The 18,803-nt window shown below is 47.6% G+C and overlaps 1 protein-coding gene across 3 annotated transcripts in view; it reads right to left on the reverse strand.

Moving 5' to 3' along the window:
- The window catches only part of PNCK (pregnancy up-regulated nonubiquitous CaM kinase), a 155,891-nt gene that overhangs the window by 40,512 nt on the left and 96,576 nt on the right, over window positions 1-18,803 (reverse strand). For all 3 annotated transcript variants that reach the window (XM_063936332.1, XM_063936333.1, XM_063936331.1), the window contains 4 exons: window positions 4,805-4,879; window positions 3,533-3,671; window positions 1,548-1,671; window positions 935-1,010 (listed from right to left, as the gene is read on the reverse strand). In XM_063936332.1, coding sequence (XP_063792402.1) covers window positions 935-1,010; window positions 1,548-1,671; window positions 3,533-3,671; window positions 4,805-4,879 — 414 coding nt within the window. The remainder of the gene's footprint in view (window positions 1-934; window positions 1,011-1,547; window positions 1,672-3,532; window positions 3,672-4,804; window positions 4,880-18,803) is intronic.

Consider the following 18,803-nt stretch of genomic DNA (forward strand, 5'->3'; position numbering starts at 1 on the left):
TCTAGTACTAACATATGCGGTCAATATAGCAATGCAGTGACGGTGGCCCCCCGCGATACCTGTGAGGTGGTGTGCGGGGGGTCTCCGTCGTCTCCCTCGGCTCTCCAGACTCCTCCAACACTGGGAAGCAGCAGCAGGCTGCCCCCGGCGCCTCCTCCTCCCCCCTGCAGACGGAAGGACCTCCGGCTGCGTTGCTAGGGGGAGGAGGAGATTACCTTCCGGTTCCAGGGCTGCCTGGAGGAAGGTATGCCGGGGGGAGGGGGGTCGGCGTCTGCGCCGGGGGCGGCGGGTTGCGGCGGTCGGCGATAAGAAGCCCATAGGCTTCTATAGGGTATCGCCATCCAGAGATGGCGATACCCTGGACGGCGAAAAACCGGCGGTAGGGACTTAGTATATTTGAAAATGCGGTAAAACCGGGTTTTACTGCATTTTTCCTTTAGTACATCCCGCCCAAAGTAGTGTGAGATAAAGGGGTCTATGTACCAAGCCTTGGAGAGAGATAAAGTGGACGGAGATAAAGTACCAGCCAATCAGCTCCTAACTGCCATGTTAACAGGGGTGTTTGAAAAATGACAGGAGCTGGTTGGTTGGTACTTCATCTCCATCCACTTTATCACTAATTAAGTACATAGACCTCAAAGTACCAACCAGTCACCTTTTAACTGTGATTTTAAAGGTTGTGTTTGAAAAATGACAATTAAGAGCTGATTGGTTGGTACGTTATATGTTTGCATTTCATCTCTCTCCAAGCTTTGATAAATCTCCCATCTCATTGTTAAAACCTCAACGTTATTGTTCCAGAACATGCTATGAAATGTGGTCACTTCAACTAATAAACGACTGGATCTGCTGACATTTTGTCCATATTCTTGATGTCCGTTTTTAGATATACCTCACAGGGTTAATGGTAATGGGATGTAAAGGAGATACCTACAGAATGTAAGAGATGACGCCAATGGCCCACACGTCTACAGCTTTTCCATATGGCTTCTGCTCCAGGAGTTCCGGGGCTGCCAGCGTCAGAGAGGACAGTAGAGAGAAATAATTACACAATGGGGACTATAAGGTTCTACTATTACATTACATCCAGAAGTCAAGTGTTATTTCCAAAAACTGTGGCTCATCTGCCTTTGTTACGCAGGTGTCCTAAGGCGAGTTCAGGGAGGACAGAAACCTCCCGTGGAGCAGAAGGGCAATCTTCTAGAACTTTGCAGCTTCAAAGAGCACCGTGACGAGATTTGGGGGCGCACATTCGTCACAACCACCACTCTGCGTAAACAGGCGATATCAGCTTCACCATATTTCTCAGCAAGATGCTACTCTCAAGTTGTACCCAAATTTCTGCCATACTAAATGTAGACAGAGCTGCCATTTGTGTCTCAAATACAACACCATGGCGCCCCTGCCACATTAAATGGAACTAATGGTCAATAACGCCTGAAAATAATATGTTTTACAAATTTATGATAATTATTTTTGTAATTAAAACATTATCTTGTACAACACTCGCAACTGAATGACAAATGCAGGACAAGTACAACCCTTACCCACGTAGCCTGGTGTCCCACAAGCCGTGGCCATCATTCCACCATCCTCGACCTTGGACAGGCCAAAGTCACTGATCATGATTTTTGAGTCTTCAAAGGGGGTTGCATAGAGCAGGTTCTCTGGCTGAAAGGATAAGGGACTGATTGCCATTGAAATATATATATATATAAAAAAAATCTGCCACACCAGTAATCATAAACCTATCGTCTTTCCTAAATTCATAAGTTCATTTAACCAATAGTCTTATTCTGGTCCTCAAGGGGCTATCTGGAGACGGGATATATACCATATGGTGGGCTTAGCGTTGTCTTTATTGGCATCTCACTTAACGTAATTGATGAGGGCGTATAACCAGATATGTTGGTCTTCTAACCTAAATAGTGCATACATAAGGAAAAATGGTGTACACGCGGCAGAGGGCTTAGTATTGAATACTTGTGATAAGACCAGCACGTTCACGGAGTTGACTAAAAATGGTTGCAAGTAAAACGGGAGAAAATTACTCCAAAACCTGATAGCAAAAGAAGCATAGTACTGCACATAAGACACACACAATATGGCTATTTTCTAACGAGTAATCATCGTCATCATTACTGCGTACTTGCACTCTAGGTGCAATAGATATGCTCCTAAATGGAGCATTGACGAATGTTTTCAGGGCTGCCTGGGACGCATCTGCATGAACATGCCCTCAGAGAGATTTGCCTTCACGGGAACGTCTCTCCCCACCCCACTGCTGCCACTTTGGTCGTAATGATTTGTTGCGCCTGAACTACGCCTGGGTCTGCATTTTCCCGGACTCGCTGATCCATGAGCAGAGCGGATCCATGCAGATATTATACTTTACGCAAGTCGGAGCAGGTTCAGCTCCGCGCCAGCTGCTTAGAGACAGCAATAAACTTGCACTTTTGGGGGGGGGGGGGGGGGGAGATGTATGAAGACGTGGAGAGCGATGAAATGGAGACGTCGCCCAGAGTAACCGATCATGTTAGACTGTGCAGATAAATGACAAAAGCTGATCAGTTGTTATGTTCAAGTTCTCCACTTTATCACTCTTTAAGGCTTGACACACCTCCCCCTTGGCCTGAGATGACCCAGGCTTATACCTCTGCCAAGAAGCAAGTTACTTCAGTAGTGTCTGGATAATAGGTCAAAAGTCAATCAGTCAACAGTTTCAAAAGGTTAATGTGAAAATGGTCCCATCTTTTTCAACTCTATCATCCTTTACCATCCGCGTGGACTACGACTGGGAATAGTAACCTGCACGAGGCACCGTGCCTGAGGTATGGCGAGTGAAGCAAGCCATTCGAGGGGACGCGTTACACTAATTGGGGTCACATGTGGTTAAACATTCAAAATACCCCCCCCAAAAAAAACACTGTGTCGACCATTTCCACGTCGACCCGTTGCATGTGTCGACTTTTGTCCCTGACGACCTTTTCCATGTTGACATAATGACCTGTTGACCTATTGACCCAGCCGACCTACGCCATGTGGACCATATGGGGTCGACCTACTGACCTGACCTAATTATGGTTGACTTAATGATCCACACCCACGTCGGTATATTAAACCGCGCCCTCCATTATTAAAATACTTACATGCCGTACTTGGGAATTGTACTAGAACTTTTAAAAGCCAGTTGTATATATAATGGTAATAATATAAAATGTAAAGCTATTACAAGCTTTACAACCAAAAGTATACAGGCCATGGACCTCCGAGGGGTCTGATTATATCCTTTTTTATCTTACACTAGTGTATATATTATTTCCAATAACGCACAAGTGTCAGTTTGCTACACAACAAATTGCTTGTATTGATTAATCAAATTATCCAGGTATAGTTCCCCTTTACTAACCTTTATGTATTCCCTTATGGAGCACTTTTAAGATCAGTCCTATATATTGTGTATAAAGCAGTATTTCAGCATCACATATGTACCCGCTGTCACTGCTGTGTGTACCCAGCGCTCATACAATACCTTCAGATCACGGTGCACAATTCCCATATCATGCAAGTATTGGACAGCGTCCAGGACCTGCCGGATGAGCTGACTGGCATCCTTCTCTGTGTAATATCCCCGCTCGATGATACGATCGAAGAGCTCGCCGCCTGTGACACTGTGAGATGCAGAGATGCCGTGAGTCGGTCTTGAGACACAACAGCGTGCAATGAATTAAACTAGCAGTGAAATCTTGTGGGGATTAGTGGTGTAGGAATTCCTGAGCTAGCGAGCCGCTGGCTGTAGCCGCTGTGTGTATGTGGATTACATTCATTTCATCTGAGGACCTGTAGGCAGCAGATAATAAAACCTGATGCGGTCACCTAATCCACCTTTTGCTACCTAATTCAAAACCTCTAAGCACGTTTCACCAGTGACCTTTCATAAGAACCTGCTGCACGGAAGGCAGATTTATTTCTTGATTAAGATTACTTATGGGAAACGTTTGTACCTGACAACAGCCCTGATTTAGGTTTGCCTACCGCTATGAATCAGGCACAATGTAAAAGGAAAATATTAATATATTTAGGTGTATTTATTTACTAATATAAAGAATACGTGGGTGCAAATTTGCAACAGGCCATAGCAGCGAATTAGACATTTTTTATTGCATAGTCTAACTTGCACTAAACCGATAAATGCCAATGGCTGATGGGATGGCTGATATGGGGGTCTATTCATAAAGCAGTGAAGAGTGGAGAAGTGAGCCTGTGGTGATGTTGCCCATGGCAACCAATCAGCTGCTCCGTACAATTGTATAGAATGCAAATTATAAATGTTACTTCAGTGCTGATTGGTTGCCATGGTCAACTTCTCCGCTGGCTCACTTCTCCACACTTTTCACTGCTTCATGAATAGACTCCGAAGTATGAGCAGTTGTGGAGAATGACACCAGATTACACCAGGGCTGGCCAAACCAGTCCTCGAGATCTACCAACAGGTCATGTTTTCCAGACCTCCTGGAGATCTGTAGGCTTGTCAGTTAGGAATGAATGCAGCACATCTTAATTGGTAATGACTACACCTGTGCACTAGCTAGGTGGTCTGGAAAATGTGAACTGTTGGTAGATCTTGAGGACTGGTTTGGCCAGCCCTGGTTTAAACCAACCAGTGGAGTAATTGATAATACTATGTGAAAAACCCAAACACTATGGTAACTGTATCCGTGTGTCGGTTGCCAGGGTTATTTTTTGCATGGATCAACTTGTAATTAATGCTTAGTAGAGCTGTAAAAGTGAGACAAGTACTTACAGCTCCATGGACAGGTACAGGTGAGTCGGGCTCTCGTGGATGTCCTGTAGGGCCACAATATTTTTATGATTAATCCTAAAAAAAAAATTACAAAAAAACAAAACACATATTACATTGAGAAGAAATAACTTGGGCTTTGAGAGCTGGTTTATGGCTAATTTCTATTACACAAAAGAACACACTTTCCATAGACAATTTTTATGTAGACGTTCTCCATCCTTTGATATGAAAACAGGTTAGATCAGAGGCAACTATGGTGGTCATTCCGAGTTGTTTGCTCGGTAATTTTCTTCGCATTGCAGCGATTTTCCACTATTTGCGCATGCGCAATGTTCGCACTGCGACTGCGCCAAGTAAATTTGCTATAAAGATTGGTATTTTACTCACGGCATTACAAGGTTTTTTCTTCGTTCTGGAGATCGGAGTGTGATTGACAGGAAGTGGGTGTTTCTGGGCGGAAACTGGCCGTTTTATGGGAGTGATTGAAAAAACGCTACCGTTTCTGGGAAAAACGTGGGAGTGGCTGGAGAAACGGAGGAGTGTCTGGGCGAACGCTGGGTGTGTTTGTGACGTCAAACCAGGAACGACAAGCACTGAACTGATCGCACTGGAAGAGTAAGTCTCGAGCTACTCAGAAACTGCACAGAGAAGTCTTTTCGCAATATTGCAAATCTTTCGTTCGCAATTTCGATAAGCTAAGATTCACTCCCAGTAGGCGGTGGCTTAGCGTGTGCAAAGCTGCTAAAAGCAGCTTGCGAGCGAACAACTCGGAATGACCACCCATGAACGGAACATGTTCATTCTTTAATTTGGTACTAATAGCTATCTAGACCAGGGATGGGGAACCTTCGGCCCTCCAGCTGTTGTTGAACTACACATACCAGCATGCCTTGCTACAGTTTTGCTATTTGGCCATGCTAAAACTGTTGCAGGGCCTGCTGGGATGTATAGTTCAACAACAGCTGTAGGGCCGAAGGTTCCCCATCCCTGATCTAGACTATTCTAGCTGCCATTTATGCAATATTGTAACTTAGAAGAAATGGTTCATTCAGACATTTGAGTTTTAAGCTGAAGTCTGGGAGGATCAGATTTTAGAACATGGAAATTCCCCAGTTGCAGGAAAATTCTGCTCACGGCAAATAATATTGAGCGCAATTCCTGGCCAATCTAAACACAATTCAGATCAGCACAATACAGGAAAGGAAACAATGGGCAGCTGCCCAGAGCCACACAATTCCAGGGCCTCCGAGCAGGGGTGGTTATATAATCATAGCGGCCAGGCAGTAATCTCTTAATAATCATAGTGGCCTGCAGCCAGACAGTGAATGGCTGTCAGCATGCTAATTGGTGGATGGCTGGAGCTGTGTTCAGCTTCCATTAAGTGTTAGAAAACGGCAGATGGGAGCTGATTGGCTGGAGCACCATATATCATACGCAATTAGTTTTTATCATTCACAACGGGTTTTACCACTCATTAATAAATGGGCCCCTAACTTTATAAAAGGGGCTAGGGGACCCTAGCGCTGTGCCTGAGTCTACAGTGCATGCACAGATTTCTGGAAAAATGGTGCGGCGGCCATTTTCCCAGTGATTTTCCTACTGCGCATGTGCAAATCCCCGGGAAAATGGCGCCGCGCCATTTTCCCAGTGATTTCGGCAGCAGCGCTGCTGCGCCGCGGGACTCCAGAGGGTAAGTATTTCAATAAATAGGTGCAGAGTGTGCAGTGTGGGCCCGCATGGACCCCCGGGGACCCGTGTGCAGCACACACAGTGCACCCGTTATAAATACGCCAGTGCACTAACCCATCTATTATTATTGCAAATGTTTGTACATGTTGCCTTTGTGGTGATACTTTGTAAAAAAGAGTTTGACATTGCCTACCACTGGGCTACAGATTGTTTGAAAAATGAAATGAAGATGAAAGAAGATGTAAGGATTAATGAACAAAGACAATTAATTGAGGCCAGGCATGTATACCCAGTGGCGCCCAGAGGGCAGGGGGGGAGCGGATACAAATTACCTGGGCCCGTGCTGCTGGTGGTGCTTGGGGGGAGCCCTGGGCCCGGGCTGCTGGTGGTGCTTGGGGGGAGCCCAAGTCCGCTACCACACACACACACACGCGTGCCCCGCCCCCAAGTATACCTGTGCTGCGGCGGTGCCATCCTCCCTGTGATATCTTCAGAAAGAAGAAAGATGGCGCCGCACATAGAAGCCTTTGCTCTTTGAGTTTTTGCTCTCTAGTGACCAGCGTCATCTTCCTAAATATCACTTGGAAGATGGCGCTAGCCGGGGAGGAGGGACCGCTTCCAGATCAAGTAAGGTAGGAAGCGGGTGCCCTGCCCCCCCCGCCCCCGCCCTGTGTTAAATCATTGCACCACCTGTGGGGACATAGTAATGCCCACTTTATTAAGACACGCCCCCATTCCTTTAACGGGGCCCGGCGTGGCCCTGTGTATATCTTCTCATTTGTAAACAGCATACGTATGTACTCCTAATAGACCCCAACAGGCACAGCAAAGTGTAGCCACAAAAAAAGAGAAGCATGAAACACTGTATGAAGGCTTCTCCTGTGCTGTGAATAAAACATAATTAATTGCTGTTAAGTTACAGACTGATATCACAGATTTTTATAATGACATTTCAAGAGATATCTTTAGTCTTCCGATCTCTGAAATCACACGTACATAATTATACGGTGGGTGGGTAGGAGGGTAGGGGGGGGGAGAGATGGACTTTACGTTGAGTAATTTCATCTTTCCTGGGAGAGCAACGGTTGCTATGGTAACCATGTAAGTTCTGCTTTTGGGCATAAGGGAAAAGCTATAGAGAATACTGAAAAAAGAGGCATTTTATGATCAGATAGCTTACAAAACTACTTTTTAGAAAAAAAGCACAAAGGCTGACGTATTATTACCATTCTGTAAAACCGATAGCGGTAGATGCTTTTATCATATTCAAATGTATAAAGATATTGGGGGAGACACTAAAAATATTGGGGGTCATTCCGAGTTGATCGCTAGCTGCATTTGTTCGCAGCGCAGCGATCAGTCTAAAAAACGGCAGTTCTGCATATGTGTATGCGGCGCAATGCACACGCGCGACGTACAGGCACAACAAACGATGCAGTTTTGCACAGGGTCTAGCGATGCATTTCAGTCGCACTGGTTGACGCAGAGTGATTGACAGGAAGTGGGCATTTCTGGGTGGCAACTGACCGTTTTCAGGGAGTGTAAAAACGCAGGCGTGGCTGGGCGAACGCTGGGGGGGGTGTGACGTCAAATCCGGAACTGAATAGTCTGAAGTGATCGCAAGCGCTGAGTAGGTTTTGAGCTACTCTGAAACGACACAACATTTTTTGTATCCGCTCTGCGATACAACCGTTCGCACTTCTGCTAAGCTAAAATACACTCCCAGTGGGCCGCGGCATAGCGTTTGCACGGCTGCTAAAAACTGCTAGCGAGCGATCAACTCGGAATGACCCCCTTGTGCAATAGGGTCAGTATATTAAGCAAATTATATTGTGATGCATTAAAAAGGTGCCAGTGTCCATTGTTGTCTTAACGGAATTGTTACACTACTACACTATCCATAATGACGCGTTCTCCAAGCTTGGTTATACTGTTTAATGTCCTGTCATTGATAGGACAGTCACAGATTCTGCTGAAGGAAGATATGGAGCAACAGGTTTAAATTCAAGATGTGGGGGTGGGGCTTCATGCTTTGGAGGCAGGGCTTTATGTTTTGGAGGTGGAGTTCAGGATTTGGAGGCGGGGCTTCATGATTTGGAGGCATTCCATTTCACGGAGCCCGCCCCTGCGATGTGCGATCGTCCCTGCGATGTGCTCAGAGTGGTAGCGGGTCTCACGAGTCACGACGCACATGCGTGGTCAGTGGAACTGTGCAGTGGCAATAATGGTTAATAATGGCATTAGCTGCGTGGGACAACCTCAGTGATACTTCACATTCCGGAGCTTAGTAAATCTCACAGCCTCACATCCTCTATAGAAGCAGTGGCATATCTATAATGGGTGCAAGGTGATTTCTTGAACACTTACCCCCTCCGGAGCCCCGCGTCAATGGCAGCAGCACTGCACAAGTCACTTGGAAAATGTTGCAGTGGCCATTTTCTCTGCATTTTGCACATGCACAGTAGGAAAATCACTGGGAAAATGGCTTTCGCACCATTTTCCTGGAGCCCTGCGCATGTGCACTAGTTTATGGTACAGCGCTAGGGTTTCCTAGTGACCCTAGTGCTCAGAAACTACTGCACTGTCAGCTAGAAAGGAGGGAGCCCAGATGGAGGCTGCACATGGGGCCCCTCCTCTCTTAAGATGCCCCTGCATAGAAACCTATGGGGCTGCTGTTCGGGAATGGAGAGATCACAGCAGATATCAGTCCCTCTGTCATACATGCTGATAATAGTAAATATCTACGGTTACCCACCGAAGTCAGGGGGAATAAGCCGCAATGGGGCCTTAAGAGTTCTTAGGTATGCTGGAACGACATAGGGAGTCATTCCGAGTTGTTCGCATGTAGCAACTTTTTGCTGCTCGTGCGATCAACTAGATGCCGCCTATGGGGGAATGTATCTTAGCATAGCAGAGCAGCGATCGCTTGTGCAGCCCTGCTATGCTAAAAAAGTTTTGTGCAGAACAAGACTAGCCCTGCAGTTACTTACCCTGTGCGCTGGATCCAGCGTTGAAGATCCCGGAATTTACGTCAGATATCCGCCCTCAAAAGGCCTGGACAGTGGACACGCCTGTGTTCGGATCTCCACACCTGGAAAACGGTGAGTATCCACCCCGGAACGCCTCCCCGCTGTCAAGCTTCTTGCGATCGCGCTAGCGATCACTTTCTTCTTGTCGTTGCCCGGCGACAGTTGTTGCTGGGCAACGACGCGCGTGCGGATTGCGGGTGCCGCGCACGCGAATTTCTGACCCGTTCGCACCACAACGATGAACTGCAGCGTGCGAACGGGTCGGAATGACCCCCATAGAGGGCAGAGCTGGTCTGTGTATGGAGAACCACGAAGGCTTTGGTTTCTGTGGTGACGGATGCATGTGGAACCTGTACACACAGGAGGTTATAACCATAAATAACCCCAACGCTGACAATATAGAGGCTGCAGCTGTACACAGATCACAGCGGCATTATCTGAGCAAACCCCAGGCGGCTCTCTGCAGGCTGAACCTCTAGCACAGGCTTTGTAGCTAGGCTTGTAATAAGATGTCAGTTCATAATCAGAACTGTACTGTAATTTACCAACCTCAGCGACCGGCCAGAATATATTGCACAATGTATAATCTTGACTTGTTATGAATATTAAAGGTTCATATCCATGAAGAATATAAATTACATGTTTAATCTGCCACTTATCAGCAGCGCTCTCTGTACAGCGAGACATCCGCCCTCCCGCTGTGCCGCAGTCACACAACATACCATTAATGTGTGTTACAGAGGACACTGACTGGGATCAACGTCTTATTTCAGGCCAAATGATTGTGCCGAGTGCAGTAGCAATACACTAACCAGTATTATTACATTACAGATAACAGGGAATGGAAACTGAAAGGTGTCTGTAATACCACTTTCACACCGTCTGAAGGCGGGTCGCACACGGGAGCCTGACACGGGAGATCCCAGTGTGCGACCCGCCTCAATACCCCCTTTCACACCGCAGACTGCAACCCAGCATATTGCCAAGTTGGTGACGCGGCGTGAGCGATGCAGGGAGATCACGTGATCTCCAAGCGCCGCCTGTCCACACACTGTGAGCGAGAAACGGGTCGCACTGCCCCGGCTCCCGTTCACATTGCACAGCGAGCCGGGTTGAACACGAGTTCGACCCTGCTCGCTAGCAGGGTTGAAATACCGGATCGCTTAACCCGGTATATTGCCCCTGGTACCTTTCACACCGCACAGGAACACGGGTTGTACGCGCTCATGTGCCAATAACCCGTGTTCAAAGCTGCTGGTGTGAAAGGGGTATAAATGGAGTTCACAATTTCTCTATCGTCCTAGTGGATGCTGGGGTTCCTGAAAGGACCATGGGGAATAGCGGCTCCGCAGGAGACAGGGCACAAAAAGTAAAGCTTTAGGATCAGGTGGTGTGCACTGGCTCCTCCCCCTATGACCCTCCTCCAAGCCTCAGTTAGATTTTTGTGCCCGGCCGAGAAGGGTGCAATCTAGGTGGCTCTCCTAAAGAGCTGCTTAGAAAAGTTTAGTTTAGGTTTTTTATTTTACAGTGAGTCCTGCTGGCAACAGGATCACTGCAACGAGGGACTTAGGGGAGAAGAAGTGAACTCACCTGCGTGCAGGATGGATTGGCTTCTTTGGCTACTGGACATTAGCTCCAGAGGGACGATCACAGGTACAGCCTGGATGGTCACCGGAGCCTCGCCGCCGGCCCCCTTGCAGATGCTGAAACGAGAAGAGGTCCAGAATCGGCGGCAGAAGACTCCTCAGTCTTCTTAAGGTAGCGCACAGCACTGCAGCTGTGCGCCATTTCCTCTCAGCACACTTCACACGGCAGTCACTGAGGGTGCAGGGCGCTGGGAGGGGGGCGCCCTGGGAGGCAAATGAAAACCTTTTTTGGCTAAAAATACCTCACATATAGCCTCCGGGGGCTATATGGAGATATTTAACCCCTGCCAGAATCCATTAAAGAGCGGGAGACGAGCCCGCCGAAAAAGGGGCGGGGCCTATCTCCTCAGCACACAGCGCCATTTTCCCTCACAGAAAGGCTGGAGGGAAGGCTCCCAGGCTCTCCCCTGCACTGCACTACAGAAACAGGGTTAAAACAGAGAGGGGGGGCACTAATTTGGCGTTAGAAATATATAAAAGATGCTATAAGGGAAAACACTTATATAAGGTTGTCCCTATATAATTATAGCGTTTTTGGTGTGTGCTGGCAAACTCTCCCTCTGTCTCTCCAAACGGCTAGTGGGGCCTGTCCTCTATCAGAGCATTCCCTGTGTGTGTGCTGTGTGTCGGTACGTGTGTGTCGACATGTATGAGGACGATGTTGGTGAGGAGGCGGAGCAATTGCCTGTAATGGTGATGTCACTCTCTAGGGAGTCGACACCGGAATGGATGGCTTATTTAGGGAATTACGTGATAATGTCAACACGCTGCAAGGTCGGTTGACGACATGAGACGGCCGACAAACAATTAGTACCGGTCCAGACGTCTCAAAAACACCGTCAGGGGTTTTTAAAACGCCCGTTTACTTTAGTCGGTCGACACAGACACAGACATGGACACTGAATCCAGTGTCGACGGTGAATAAACAAACGTATTCCTTATTAGGGCCACACGTTAAGGGCAATGAAGGAGGTGTTACATATTTCTGATACTACAAGTACCACAAAAGAGGGTATTATGTGGGATGTGAAAAAACTACCGTAGTTTTTCCTGAATCAGATAAATTAAATGAAGTGTGTGATGATGCGTGGGTTCCCCCCGATAGAAAATTATGGGCGGTATACCCTTTCCCGCCAGAAGTTAGGGCGCGTTGGGAAACACCCCTTAGGGTGGATAAGGCGCTCACACGCTTATCAAAACAAGTGGCGGTACCGTCTATAGATAGGGCCGTCCTCAAGGAGCCAGCTGACAGGAGGCTGGAAAATATCATAAAAAGTATATACACACATACTGGTGTTATACTGCGACCAGCGATCGCCTCAGCCTGGATGTGCAGAGCTGGGGTGGCTTGGTCGGATTCCCTGACTAAAAATATTGATACCCTTGACAGGGACAGTATTTTATTGACTATAGAGCATTTAAAGGATGCATTTTCTATATATGCGAGATGCACAGAGGGATATTTGCACTCTGGCATCAAGAGTAAGTGCGATGTCCATATCTGCCAGAAGATGTTTATGGACACGACAGTGGTCAGGTGATGCAGATTCCAAACGGCACAAAGGTGTATTGCCGTATAAAGGAAGAGGAGTTATTTGGGGTCGGTCCATCGGACCTGGTGGCCACGGCAACTGCTGGAAAATCCACCGTTTTTACCCTAAGTCACACATCTGCAGAAAAAGACACCGTCTTTTCAGCCTCAGTCCTTTCGTCCCTATAAGAGTCATATCTGCCCAGGGATAGAGGAAAGGGAAGAAGACTGCAGCAGGCAGCCCATTCCCAGGAACAGAAGCGTTTCACCGCTTCTGCCAAGCTCTCAGCATGACGCTGGGACCGTACAGGACCCCTGGATCCTACAAGTAGTATCCCAGGGGTACAGATTGGAATGTCGAGACGTTTCCCCTTCGCAGGCTCCTGAAGTCTGGTTTACCAAGGTCTCCCTCCGACAAGGAGGCAGTATGGGAAACAATTCACAAGCTGTATTCCCAGCAGGTGATAATCAAATTACCCCTCCTACAACAAGAAAAGGGGTATTATTCCACACTATATTGAGGTACTGAAGCCAGAAGGCTAGGTGAGACCTATTCTAAATCTAAAAAAATTTGAACACTTACAAAGGTTCAAATCAAGATGGAGTCACTCAGAGCAGTGATAACGAACCAGGAAGAAGGGGACTATATAGTGTCCCGAGACATCAGGGATGCTTACCTCCATGTCCCAAATTTGCCCTTCTCACTAAGGGTACCTCAGGTTCGTGGTACAGAACTGTCACTATCAGTTTCAGACGCTGCCGTTTGGATTGTCCACGGCACCCCGGGTCTTTACCAAGGTAATGGCCGAAATGATGATTCTTCTTCGAAGAAAAGGCGTCTTAATTATCCCTTACTTGGACAATCCCCTGATAAGGGCTAAGTCCAGGGAACAGTTGGAGGTCGGAGTAGCACTATCTCGGATACTGCTACAACAGCACGGGTGGTTTCTAAATATTCCAAAATCGCAGCTGATACCGACGACAAGTCTGCTGTGCCTAGGGATGATTCTGGACACAGTCCAGAAAAAGGTGTTTCTCCCGGAAGAGAAAGCCAGGGAGTTATCCGAGCTAGTCAGGAACCTCCTAAAATCAGTGCATCATTGCACAAGGGTCCTGGTAAAAATGGTGACTTCCTACGAAGCAATTCCATTCGGCAGATTTCACGCAAGAATTTTTCAGTGGGATCTGCTGGACAAATGGTCCGGATCGCATCTTCAGATGCATCAGCGGATAACCCTATATCCAAGGACAAGGGTGTCTCTCCTGTGGTGGTTACAGAGTGCTCATCTTCTAGAGGGCCGCAGATTCGGCATTCAGGATTGGATGCTGGTGACCACGGAGGCCAGCCCGAGAGGCTGGGGAGCAGTCACACAAGGAAAAAATTTCCAGGGAGTGTGATCAAGTCTGGAGACTTTTCTCCACATAAATATACTGGAGCTAAGGGTAAATTTATAATACTCTAAGCTTAGCAAGACCTCTGCTTCAAGGTCAGCCGGTATTGATCCAGTGGGAAAAACATCACGGCAGTCGCCCACGTAAATAGACAGGGCGGCACAAGAAGCAGGAGGGCAATGGCAAAAACTGCAAGGACTTTTCGCTGGGCGGAAAATCATGTGATAGCACTGTCAGCAGTGTTTCATTCCGGGAATGGAAACTGGGAAACAGACTTCCTCAGCAGGCACGACCTCCACCCGGCAGAGTGGAAACTTCATCGGGAAGTTTTCCACATGATTGTAAACCGTTGGGAAATACCAAAGGAGGACATGATGGCGTCCCGTCTGAACAAAAAACGGGACAGGTATTGCGCCAGGTTAAGAGACCCTCAGGCAATAGCTGTGGACGTTCTGGTAACACCGTGGATGTACCAGTCGGTGTATGTGTTCCATCCTCTGCTTCTCATACCTAAGGTACTGAGAATTATAAGACGTAGAGGAGTAAGAACTATACTCAGGGCTCCGGATTGGCCAAGAAGGACTTGGTACCCGGAAATTCAAGAGATGCTCACAGAGGACTTATGGCCTCTGCCGCTAAGAAGGGACTTGTTTCAGCAAGTACCATGTCTGTTCCAAGACTTACCGCAGCTGCGTTTTGACGGCATGGCGGTGGAACGCCGGATCCTAAGGGAAAAAGGCATTCCGGAAGAGGTCATTCCTACCCTGGTCAAAGCCAGAAAGGAGGTGACCGCACAACATTATCACCACATGTGGCAAAAATATGTTGCGTGGTGTGAGGCCAGAAAGGCCCCACGAAGAAATTTCAACTCGGTCGATTCCTGCATTTCCTGCAAACAGGAGTGTCTATGGGCCTCAAATTGGGGTCCATTAAGGTTCAAATTTCGGCCCTGTCGATTTTCTTCCAGAAAGAAGTGGTTTCAGTTCCTGAAGTCCAGAAGTTTGTCAAGGGAGTGTTGCATATACAACCCCCTTTTGTGCCTCCAGTGGCACTGTGGGATCTCAACGTAGTTCTGGGATTCCTCAAATCACATTGGTTTAAAACCAGTCAAATCTGTGGATTTGAAGCATCTCACATGAAAAGTGACCATGCTCTTGGCCCTGGCCTGGACCAGGCGAGTGTCAAATTGGTGGTTTTTTTCTCAAAAAAGCCCATATCTGTTTGTCCATTTGGACAGGGCAGAGCTGCGGACTCGTCCCCAGTTCTCTCCCTAAGGTGGTGTCAGTGTTTCACCTGAACCAGCTTATTTTGGTGCCTTGCGCCTACTAGGGACTTGGAGGACTCCAGGTTGCTAGATGTTGTCAGGGCCCTGTAAATATAGGTTCCAGGACGGCTGGAGTCAGGAAAACTGACTTGCTGTTATCCTGTATGCACCCAACAAACTGGGTGCTCTTGCTTCTAAGCAAACTATTGCTAGTTGGATGTGTAATACAATTCAGCTTGCACATTCTGTGGCAGGCCTGCCACAGCCAAAATATGTAAATGCCCATTCCTCAAGGAAGGTGGGCTCATCTTGGGCGGCTGCCCGAGGGGTCTCGGCTTTACAACTTTGCCGAGCGGCTATTTAGTCAGGGGCAAACACGTTGGTAAAATCCTACAAATTTGATACCCTGGCTAAGGAGGACCTGGAGTTCTCTCATTCGGTGCTGCAGAGTCATCCGCACTCTCCCGCCCGTTTGGGAGCTTTGGTATTATCCCCATGGTCCTTTCAGGAACCCCAGCATCCACTAGGACGATAGAGAAAATAAGAATTTACTTACCGATAATTCTATTTCTCGGAGTCCGTAGTGGATGCTGGGCGCCCATCCCAAGTGCGGATTATCTGCAATACTTGTACATAGTTACAAAAATCGGGTTATTATTGTTGTGAGCCATCTTTTCAGAGGCTCCGCTGTTATCATACTGTTAACTGGGTTCAGATCACAGGTTGTACAGTGTGATTGGTGTGGCTGGTATGAGTCTTACCCGGGATTCAAAATCCTTCCTTATTGTGTACGCTCGTCCGGGCACAGTATCCTAACTGAGGCTTGGAGGAGGGTCATAGGGGGAGGAGCCAGTGCACACCACCTGATCCTAAAGCTTTACTTTTTGTGCCCTGTCTCCTGCGGAGCCGCTATTCCCCATGGTCCTTTCAGGAACCCCAGCATCCACTACGGACTCCGAGAAATAGAATTATCGGTAAGTAAATTCTTATTTTTCTCCTATGTCTATGTTGGATTCCAAAGGGACAAGGATGGCGTGATTTTCCTGACTGGTGAAGAAGCTGTAATGCGCTGTGTGTGTGGAAAATGAACGTCTCTTCTTGGTGTGTTTCACCGTTCTCACAGTCAGGGCTACCGTGAGCTGAGTGGGGCCTGAGTACTGATGGGGGAATTGGGAGTTTTGATACAAATTCGGGAGGCATGGCCACGCCCCCTGCTGGCTATCAGTACAAACCCCACCCACTATCACTACTGCGGTCCAAAGTGTAAAACCAAGGCAGCAATACAGCTAGGGCGTAACGCTTTCCCTTACAGGAGAACACTGTTCGGAAATAACAATAGCAACTACTGTATGTAGCCCTTTTCTGGGCCGTATTATGGTCATTGTTCCAGGGCTTTGACCATAACACAGGTTAACCTTAGAGAAAATAAAATGAAACCATGAATGTAATACAGAGCATTGGCAGCCATTTTGAGTCATAAACTCCAAGGATTATTTCTCATGAAGGTATCTGGCATGGCAGCCATCTTGAGCACACGGGTTACACATACATAAGCAATGGCTGGAGCAAATGACGCATAATGGGGAACTACAGAACACAAAAGTGAGATACCACCAATTGTTCATAATACCCACAAGAGTACCAGGTGAGGCAGCCATCTTGGGCATACTTAATATGTTACACATACATAAGGAATGCTTGGATGAGATGACACATAATAGAGGAACTACAGAATACAAAGGGCGGAGCAGCAGCATTTGTCCACCGTTTCGTGGGCGCGGTCTGGCCAACGCAGGCGTGGCCGGACCGTGCGGGCCGGGGAGCGACGAGTAGATCCCGGCCAGCATGCTAAAGCTGCGCTGGCCGGGAGCTACTCCTAAAGTGCAAAAGCATCGCACAGCTTTTGCACTTCTGTCGGGGGGTGGGGGGGGGGGGGGGGGGTACTGACATGCGGGGCGGGATAGCCCTGTACAAAATTTTGCAGGGCTACGGTCAACTCGGAATGACCCCCATGTGCATACCAGACACCTCTGCATATGAGGTGGCAACAGTATTGAAGATTTCTGACAGAAAAGAACGTCCTGTTTTATAGGATTTCATGGAATAATAATGCAGTTTTAGGCAGACTATGGGAAACTAAACCAAAAAATATATTTTGTTTATTAAGCAGGAATATGTGGCTAATTATATCATACCAGCTAATATTAAATTATCTTGTTTGACAAACACACAAACTAGAAGAAAATGACTGTTAACTCTGCACAAAGCTGTTTAATATCCTCAGAACTGTATAAAGCCATTGGGCCTGTCTTACATCCAAATAGTTTAGTCCACTTTTACGTATCCAGTACAGCTATAGAATACTACGTTACTCATAGGATTAGTCCTCAGAGTACAACACTGCTTTATCATGTCACCTTTTGGCAGAGGTCACAAAGCACACTATGGGGGGTAAGGAATTCCATGTTTTCACGTGCGCTAATGTTTCATGCGTGAAAGGAGCATAAATTATTATCTTACTGCTTTTCATTCGCTCACAAAGCGAAAATACATCGCTGCCCCTCGCCACCTACCGCAGCGATGTTGATCGCATATGTACTAATATATGCAATCAACATCGCAATGCGGTGACGGAGGCCCCCCGTGATACCTGTGTGGTGGTGTGCGGGCGGTCTCCGTCACTTCCCAAGGGTCTCCACACTGCCCGCACGCCGGGAAGCAGCAGCAGGCTGCCCCCGGTGCCTCCTCCCCCCCCTGCAACCGGAAGGACCTCCAGACGCATTGCTAGGGGGAGGAGGAGATTACCTTCCGGGTCCAGGGCTGCCTGGAGGAAGGCCGGGGGGGGGGGGGGGGATAGTCGGCGTCTGCGGCGGAGGGTTGAGACAGCTGGCGATAAGAAGCCCATAGGCTTTTATAGGGTATCACCATCCACAGCTGGCGATACCCTGGGAGGTGAAAAACCGGCGGTGGGGTCTTAGTACATTTGAAAATGCGGTAAAACCCCCGAAAAAGGGGTTTTTACCGCATTTTTCCCTTAGTACATCCCGCCCAAATTGAGAAGGGATTGAATCGTGTGATGTGAAAAATGTTTGAGTGTTCACAGGGATTGTCCTTCGGGTTTACGTACTAACCTGAATCAGGCCCAGACTCCACTACTGAACACTGAGGTAATTGAAAGTCAGTGTACTGACCCTTCCTACACACAAAGATACAATGTCATCCAATGGCAAGATGGCTAACAAGAAGTATTTTTGGATGCTTTACGTAAGCCAAATAAATCTTCATAAAAAAAACGAAATGATTCCAAAATTATCCTTTTAGGTTTAAAAATAGAAGCCAGACTGGGACAGCAGAAGGAGCCCGTGGTATCATCACAAGGGCGTAGGAGCGGGTGCTATGTACCTCACACAACTCTGAGGCCGGCGGTGATGCCACATCCCTCAGCTCA

Source organism: Pseudophryne corroboree, chromosome 8 (genome assembly GCF_028390025.1).
Source record: "Pseudophryne corroboree isolate aPseCor3 chromosome 8, aPseCor3.hap2, whole genome shotgun sequence".
Classification (NCBI taxonomy): Eukaryota; Metazoa; Chordata; class Amphibia; order Anura; family Myobatrachidae; genus Pseudophryne; species Pseudophryne corroboree.